General features: G+C 37.3%; 1 protein-coding gene across 1 annotated transcript; it reads right to left on the reverse strand.

The window, feature by feature from the left end:
• Nucleotides 1-4,960: 4,960 nt before the first annotated feature.
• LOC113323209 (elongation factor 1-alpha) lies at nucleotides 4,961-7,630 on the reverse strand. The gene is made up of 3 exons (XM_026571486.1): nucleotides 7,541-7,630; nucleotides 6,226-6,707; nucleotides 4,961-6,123 (listed from the first exon to the last, which is right to left on the reverse strand). The coding sequence occupies exons 2-3, from the start codon at nucleotides 6,685-6,687 to the stop codon at nucleotides 5,242-5,244; spliced, it is 1,344 nt and encodes a 447-aa protein (XP_026427271.1). The 5' UTR covers nucleotides 6,688-6,707; nucleotides 7,541-7,630; the 3' UTR covers nucleotides 4,961-5,241.
• Between the last annotated feature and the right edge of the window lie 654 nt (nucleotides 7,631-8,284).

Raw genomic sequence — 8,284 nt, forward strand, 5'->3', positions numbered from 1 at the left:
ATATAATTGGTTGAGCAGTAAAGGTGTAATCCTGTCTAATTTGTGTTTTAAAGGTTTTATTGAGCTTTTGATTGAAAACAATAAGATACTAAGAGCGTATAAGGTGTTTCTTGATATGGTTATGTTATGCATTTATAAAAATAGCTATATAATATGTTATGCATTTATAAAAAATGGATGCATAACCTATTATGCATCTACAAAATTTGTTGCATAACTTGTTATGCAGTCCAGAAAACGGTTGCGTAACACGTTATGCAGCAACATTTTTGTCACTATTAAAACCAACAAAAAGAAAGACTGCATAACTTGTCATGCACCTACAATAATATCTGCATAATATGTTATGCAGTCGCGAAAATAGATGCATAACCTCCGAAAATACGGCTGCATAATGCACTATGCATCGAGAAAATTATTGCACAATCTTTTATGCATTGAGAAAATAGATGCATAACGCATTATGCATCTGTTTTTTTATGTATGCACTAATACAATGGCTGCATAATGCATTATGCATCGAGAAAATTGTTGCATAATGCATTATGCATCGAGAAAATCAAGAAACCCCAAGATTTAACTACTAGGACTATTATAATCTGTCCCGTCCGTTTGGTAGTCCTTGAATATCCCCCAAGTCTTAGCTATATAAACACACAACATTTTCTCATAATCTCTCATTCATTCATACATACACCAATCTCACTTTCTCTCTACAGATTTCATCATCTCCTTTAGAAAATCAAGAAACCCCAAGATTTCATCTTCAAGCAAGCAAGAATGGTGATGTCTGGGTCATCAATGGCAACTTACTTCATGGTCTCATTAATCCTCCTCATTTCTGCTTTCACTATCGGAGTTACAGTTTCTGATCAACAACAACAGCAACAATTGAAGCTTCCTGGTTCTTCTTCTTCTTCTTCTTCTTCTTCTTCAACATTCAATATATTCAAGAAAGAAGAAGCATCATCAGAACAACAATTTCAGAACATAATTGAAGCTTTAATGGCTACTCAAGATTACAGCAATTGGGCTGAGGTACTCTCTATAACTGATCCTTTCACCTTTCCAATTACTGCAACTTTCCTAATTCCAGGTGATAATCCGTTAATCAATACCACCACTTCCATTTCATCATCATCTTCATCTTCATCTTCATCTTTACCATCAACTATTGGTTATCACATAATCCCACAACAACTCCCTTTCTCTGTTCTTCAAACATTTGCAATAGGTTCAAGAATTCCAACTCTATTACCAGAAAAAACAATTCTTGTAACCAATAATTCCCAATCGAATTACACAATTGATGAAATTCAAATCACATATCCTGATTTGTACATCAACGGAGCTGTTGTTGTGCACGGTATTAAATCTACTTTGGATTACACTGCTTTTGGTGCTGCTAATGCTAAAGATGACCCTTTTTCTGATAATGATGATGATGATGATGATAACAAGAAGAAAAAGAATGAAACTAGTAGTACAGTAGAACAAGGAAAAGGAGGAGAAGGGGGTTCTTCAGATGGAACCAAATTGACATTCAAGAAAAGGGCTTTCCTGGGTATCTCTTGGATTATGATCTACACTTGTGTTTCGAGTTAGATCCTTCGGAACTGCATTGCCTTCAAATATTTCTGTTTCTGAAATTGGTTGCATATCTTTAGAATAAGGGAGTGTTTCTTTGAAGCTTTCAGTGTAATTCTACTTCAGTAAGGTTTTCAGAGGTGTTGTACTTTCCTGGGGTCTCTGTAACTTCTGAGTCCTGTAATGGGGTTTTTACTTTCTTGTGGTTTTACTTTCATGGAGTTTTACTTTCTTGAGCTCACTGTAACTTTTTGGTCACTGTAATTTTTGAAACTCAAAAGGGTTTTACTTTCTCGAGCAGTCTCTGTAACTCCTTTTTACAAGTACCAGTACATTTGGGAATAATGGAATTTTGGTTCTTATCTTCTAAATATTTTTATCTACTTTTTACTTTTCATATGATGTTCAATTTTGATTTAGCACAAATGATTATGATTCTGCTAGTGGTTCTGGTGGTGGTGGTGGATCTTCTGGCGGTTATGAACCAGTGCTAGAAATCTGCAGTCTTACAAAAAAGGAAAAATGAAAACGAGAAGGCACCTTAAGGTACACAGCTCTGAAGACAATAACTAGGAAATACGCATAGAAGAGGAGTTAAGCAAGTAAAAAGTTGTGAACAGAAACTTGAAAACCGAAAATCAAACTTATGTTTTTAAAGGAACTTCAACTGAACTGCTCACCGTCTGTCAAGCACCCAGTTTTGCATCTGGATGCGCAACAAAACGAAGGGGAAACAAAACAAAAGACTGCAATTATACTTAATCAACAAAAACCAAAACCAAACTAACTCCTAGTGAAGAAATGAAGACAAGTCTCTTCTTTAGACCCTCTTAGCACCATTCTCCTCTACTTTAAAGCTCACTTCATTTCTTCTTGACAGCAGACTTGGCAACCATCTGAACATGATGTAAGGAATGTGATCATCTTCAAGAAACTCCAAAGAAAACAATAATATTAGTCCCCAGTAGAGAAAAATCATTACAGACAATTATTCATCTAATGATGTTACATATTTTACTTTTCATGACAAAAGAACTTTCCTTCTGCTTATGGGATATCATCAGATGTTCTCAAGTCTCTGCCCCAATGGTCTAAAACGGACAAAAGAGGCAGAAATAGCTTATAGCCAGCAGTATCATCGTAATCTTCTTTAACACCTGGTGAGAAAGTAGAACTATTGTTCGTTAAGAAAGAAGTAGTCAATGCTGTAATGCAGCTGTTTAAGTTGTTTGGTAAATATTCACCTGATTCAGCTAAAAAGATTAATCAAAGCTAAAAGTAGAAGATACTACAGGACAAACATTGAAGTATTCCACAATAACAAGAAGCAAACACCAATATTCTCTTCTTCCGATACATTCAGATGTGATATTTATGAGAAATCCTTCTCTTGTTACCAAGCTATGGGTGGTCACAAATCAAGTTGCAAGAGCAATTGCTTGAAACTCGATATACCCTAATGCACTGCCTAAACATAGCATATTCTCAGTTAAATTTTTTCTTACTCATTGAGTACAATGCAATTTCTGTTATCCCTTGATGTAATTGTTGCGGCTTACAGAGTACCATACAATTAGGCTGAAGTTTTTGGAATTAAACACTAAATAACCATGATGCCAAGTACAACTGAATTTTACACTTACATCCCTATTATTGCCTGCAAATAATATTCATTCCAGACTCGGAACTAATTTATTTTTCTCTTCACAGCCAAAACATAATGCAAAGTGCTAAGTGAAATTGCAAGACTTGGCTAAAACAAAAAGAACATGCAAGGGAACAATTATTCAAGTGAACTCTTTTTTTTCTGACAACCAAAACGTAACCATAGTGACTGCTAAGTGAACTTTCAAGGTAAAAGTTATTCCACTACTTAACATGTTAAATCCTCATTTTGCTGCTCATTGTGTTGGTTCAAATTTTTGGTAGGCATGGAAACCCAAAAGACAAGGCCATTCAACTTCGTGATCCAGTACTACCAAATGTGAACACAAAATTTGGCTTACTTATGACTTTCAACAACTGTATTTTAATGATCAAACCCTATTAGTAACAAAATAAGTGATATAAGACTAAACAATTTTCAAAGGAACTAAGCAAATTAAGCAAATGAAACTCAGTTATGAAAACTCTGATAAACTAGAAAGAATGTTGAAATACCTTGACCAGCTTGCACTGGCTTTTAGCTACTCTCCAAGTTCTTTTATCAGTTTTCGATGAAACTCCAGCAAAATTAACCCTACATTTGTCAAATTTACTCGAATCAGTTGTCTCTTATACAGGCATACAGGGAGTGAAAAGGAAAACAGTAACACATCCACATGAGAACAATATTGTGTCCGATACTTAACATATCACATATCCTTCCCTAGATACAAATTTGCAAAAGTGGGTGAACATCCAATTGAATGGCGAATAACTGGAAATAAAAAGAACACCTAGTAGCTTGAATTTGAGACGTGAAGATCATACGGATATAAACTACTCATGCTAAACTTGAGTTATTAAACACTTATTCAACTACTTGATCTTGCAAGGTAACAATTATTCAACTACTTGAGTTGTTGTGCACGGTATTAAATCTACTTTGGATTACACTGCTTTTGGTGCTGCTAATGCTAAAGATGACCCTTTTTCTGATAATGATGATGATGATGATGATAACAAGAAGAAAAATAATGAAACTAGTAGTACAGTAGAACAAGGAAAAGGAGGAGAAGGGGGTTCTTCAGATGGAACCAAATTGACATTCAAGAAAAGGGCTTTCCTGGGTATCTCTTGGATTATGATCTACACTTGTTTCTCGAGTTAGATCCTTCGGAACTGCATTGCCTTCAAATATTTCTGCTTCTGAAATTGGCCATAGCATATGGGTTTTACATAGTGATTCGGAGCAGGATGTTAGCCCTTGTTTCATATCTTTAGAATAAGGGAGTGTTTCTTTGAAGCTTTCAGTGTAATTCTACTTCAGTAAGGTTTTCCAGAGGTAGTCTTAAGATTGTACAATTGTGAAACACTCACAAGGGTTTTACTTTCTTGAGCTCACTGTAACTTCTTTCCCATTCCTTGGATTTAAGTTTTAATTTTCTTCCAAGTTGGAACCGAATCTGACCGACTCTGCATTCAGGCAGAGTATAAAGCTATGAACCTGACTTCTGCATTTCAGGCAGAGTATAGTTCAAGGATTATAAAACGCACAATAGCATAGTAATCCATGTACTCAAAACTGGTACAGCGAGTGTTCACCAAAGTTAACCACCTAAAAATCTGCAGTCTTCTGAAAAATGAGACGCAAAGCAAAACAAGAAGGCACTTAAGGTACAACTCTGAAGACAATAAATACCAAATACGATATTCAATCCAATTAACAGGGTTAAGCAAGTAAAAAGTCTTGAATTGAAAACCCAAAATCAAACATATGTTTTTAAAGGAACTTCAACTGAACAACCTAACATTTTGTTGCCACCGCCTGTCAAGCACCCAGGTTTGCATCCGGACGCGCAACAAAACAAAAGCGTTACAGAACAAGAGACTGCACAGATACCTAACCAACAAAAAGCAAAAATGAAACTGACTAATAGTAAAGCAATAGAGACAAGTCCTTCCTGTAGATCCTCCTAGCACCATCCCTCTAGTTAACCTTGGCAGCACATTTCATTTCTTCTTGACAGCAGACTTGGTAACCTTGGCTCCTGTTGGGTCCTTCTTCTCAACTCCCTTGATGACACCAACAGCAACTGTCTGCCTCATGTCCCTAACAGCAAAACGTCCAAGAGGTGGGTACTGAGCAAAGGTCTCTACAACCATGGGCTTGGTTGGAATCATCTTAATAATACCCGCATCACCGTTCTTCAAGAACTTGGGCTCCTTCTCAAGCTCCTTTCCAGATCGCCTATCAATCTTGGTTTGGATCTCAGCGAACTTCACAGCAATGTGAGATGTGTGACAGTCAAGAACTGGAGCATAACCATTACCGATCTGACCAGGATGGTTCATGATGATGACCTGGGAGGTGAAGTTGGCAGCTTCCCTGGCAGGGTCATCCTTTGAGTTGGAGGCGACGAAACCACGCTTGAGATCCTTCACTGCAACATTCTTGACATTGAACCCAACATTGTCTCCTGGAAGAGCTTCTAGAAGGGCTTCGTGGTGCATCTCCACAGACTTAACTTCAGTGGTCAAACCGGTGGGTCCAAAGGTAACAACCATACCAGGCTTGATGACTCCGGTTTCAACACGTCCAACTGGCACAGTTCCGATACCTCCAATCTTGTAAACATCCTGAAGGGGAAGACGAAGGGGCTTGTCTGAGGGTCTCTTTGGCTCAGAGATGTTGTCAAGAGCCTCAAGGAGAGTTGGTCCCTTGTACCAGTCAAGGTTGGTGGACCTTTCAATCATGTTGTCTCCCTCGAATCCGGAGATAGGAACAAATGCAATTTTTTCTGGGTTGTATCCAACCTTCTTCAAGTAAGATGAGACCTCCTTGACAATTTCATCGTACCTAGCCTTTGAGTACTTGGGGGTGGTGGCATCCATCTACAAACACGAAACACAAATTATAGTTAGCCACAGGAAAGATACACAGCATTAGAATGTTTAAATTTCATAGTCAGGAAAAGAACTGTGAGAAAGGCATACCTTGTTACAACAACAGATCATCTGCTTGACACCAAGGGTGAAAGCAAGAAGAGCATGCTCACGAGTCTGACCATCCTTTGAGATACCAGCCTCAAAACCTCCAGTGGTGGAATCAATAATGAGGACGGCACAATCAGCCTGAGAAGTACCAGTAATCATGTTTTTGATAAAGTCACGATGTCCAGGAGCATCAATAACTGTGCAGTAGTACTTGGTGGTCTCAAACTTCCACAAGGCAATATCAATGGTAATACCACGCTCACGTTCAGCCTTAAGCTTGTCAAGAACCCATGCGTACTTGAATGACCTCTTGTTCATCTCAGCAGCCTCCTTCTCGAATCTTTCAATAACACGCTTGTCAATACCTCCAAGCTTGTAGATCAAGTGACCAGTGGTGGTCGATTTACCAGAGTCGACATGTCCAATGACGACAATGTTGATGTGAACCTTCTCTTTACCCATATTGAAATCTTAGAAATTAACTGCACAACATACCAACAAACGAAAAAAAAATTTAAACAAACAATTTTGGATAGGATTATACAGATAAACTAATAACAGCTAATAAACCAATAGACTAAACAGATAAACAAGCAGTTTAACGAAATTCCCTGGCACAAGATTCTAACATCACCTCAATAGCTATTAATCCAAAGAACACTAAGTTTCAAATACAGATATAAAAGAAAATCTGAAATCATGTTATCAAAAAACAAACATCATGTTATCCAAAAACGCATGAAATTATCAAGTTACAAACGAACATAAAAACAACACACTAAATCATATTATCAAAAAACAAACATCATGTTATCCAAAAAATCATCAAGTTATAAACGAAAACTAAATCATGTAATCGAACTAATATAATCTACTTCTCATATGCAAACATCAAACAAACAATACAATAAATCATGTAGATCGTCCGACAGTTACCAGATCTAAGCTCACTAAAACCACAAAATTGAATTCAATCATATCGACAGAAGATAAGCTGCTAACGCTTAGGTTTTCAAAGCACCACATCGATTTACAATTTCAAAAAAAAAAAAAAAACTATTCACTAAACCACAAAAAACCATCAGAGAAATCCTAAACATGATATTCTGCAGATCTAACATAACTAGTAACAGAGATCGAAATTCAACTGAATCAACAAAGAAATAACATCATGTTATCACTCAGATACCTAAACATACAATCGCTTTTACTATTTCAAAACGAATCATACAAAACAATCAGAGAATTACAAAACGATTACAAGCTACAAACATGATGACAATCGAAGAAGAACTGAAGGAATATAAACCCTAACCTGAATCGCCGAAAAGTTAAGCTCCGCAGCACAGAGCGTTTTCACAAAACCTAGAAAAACTGAAATAATGTGCGAGGCCTCTCTTCTTATAAACCCTTAGGGTGTCTTTTTCTGCCTTTAGATGCATCTACGAAGATTTAGTTTCCACCGTCGATTTGATGTGGGCCACCGCCAGGGAATATGATGATACACACATTCATGTACGACGCTGTCATACATGCACTGCGGCTGAGAGGTACGACTGGCCGGTGAGTCTTAGGCTCAGCTAGTGATAAGGAAGCTCGATATCAAGTATCAGAGACACTTGACTTGAAAATGGCCGCATATTTGAGGTTTGCTCAGAAGGATACAGCATATTAAAGTGGTAAAACATCAGATAATCATCAGAGTATGACTTTTACAACACCGTTGTTGTCGGTATAATAGGTGCAATTGTTCAACTTCAGTTTAGATAATGTGTTCCAGGTTAATGGTGATGCCTGGTGTCACACCCGTAAATGCCCCAGATAAATTTTCTACGCAAGTGTATCCCGGAAACACAGAGGTTCAGTGAATCAAACTTCACCCGCCTGCATTTCAGCCTTATAAGTTTGCATCAATACAAACAGCCAAGTCTTCAATTCTACAACGGGAGTCTTTAGCCTTCTTTCACTTCTGTTAACTTCTCAAATGTATCCCATAATACATTCAAACATTGCCATACCTTGCCAACAACAATCAACCAACGAAGAACACTTAGAACAT

Source organism: Papaver somniferum, chromosome 11, assembly GCF_003573695.1.
Source record: "Papaver somniferum cultivar HN1 chromosome 11, ASM357369v1, whole genome shotgun sequence".
Taxonomy (NCBI): domain Eukaryota; kingdom Viridiplantae; phylum Streptophyta; class Magnoliopsida; order Ranunculales; family Papaveraceae; genus Papaver; species Papaver somniferum.

Coding starts and splice junctions, on each gene's coding strand:
- LOC113323209 (XM_026571486.1), bottom strand. CDS start 6,687: ATGGGTAAAGAGAAGGTTCACATCAACATTGTCGTCATTGGACATGTC. Junction 6,124..6,225: donor TGATCTGTTGTTGTAACAAG/GTATGCCTTTCT, acceptor TCGTGTTTGTAG/ATGGATGCCACCACCCCCAA.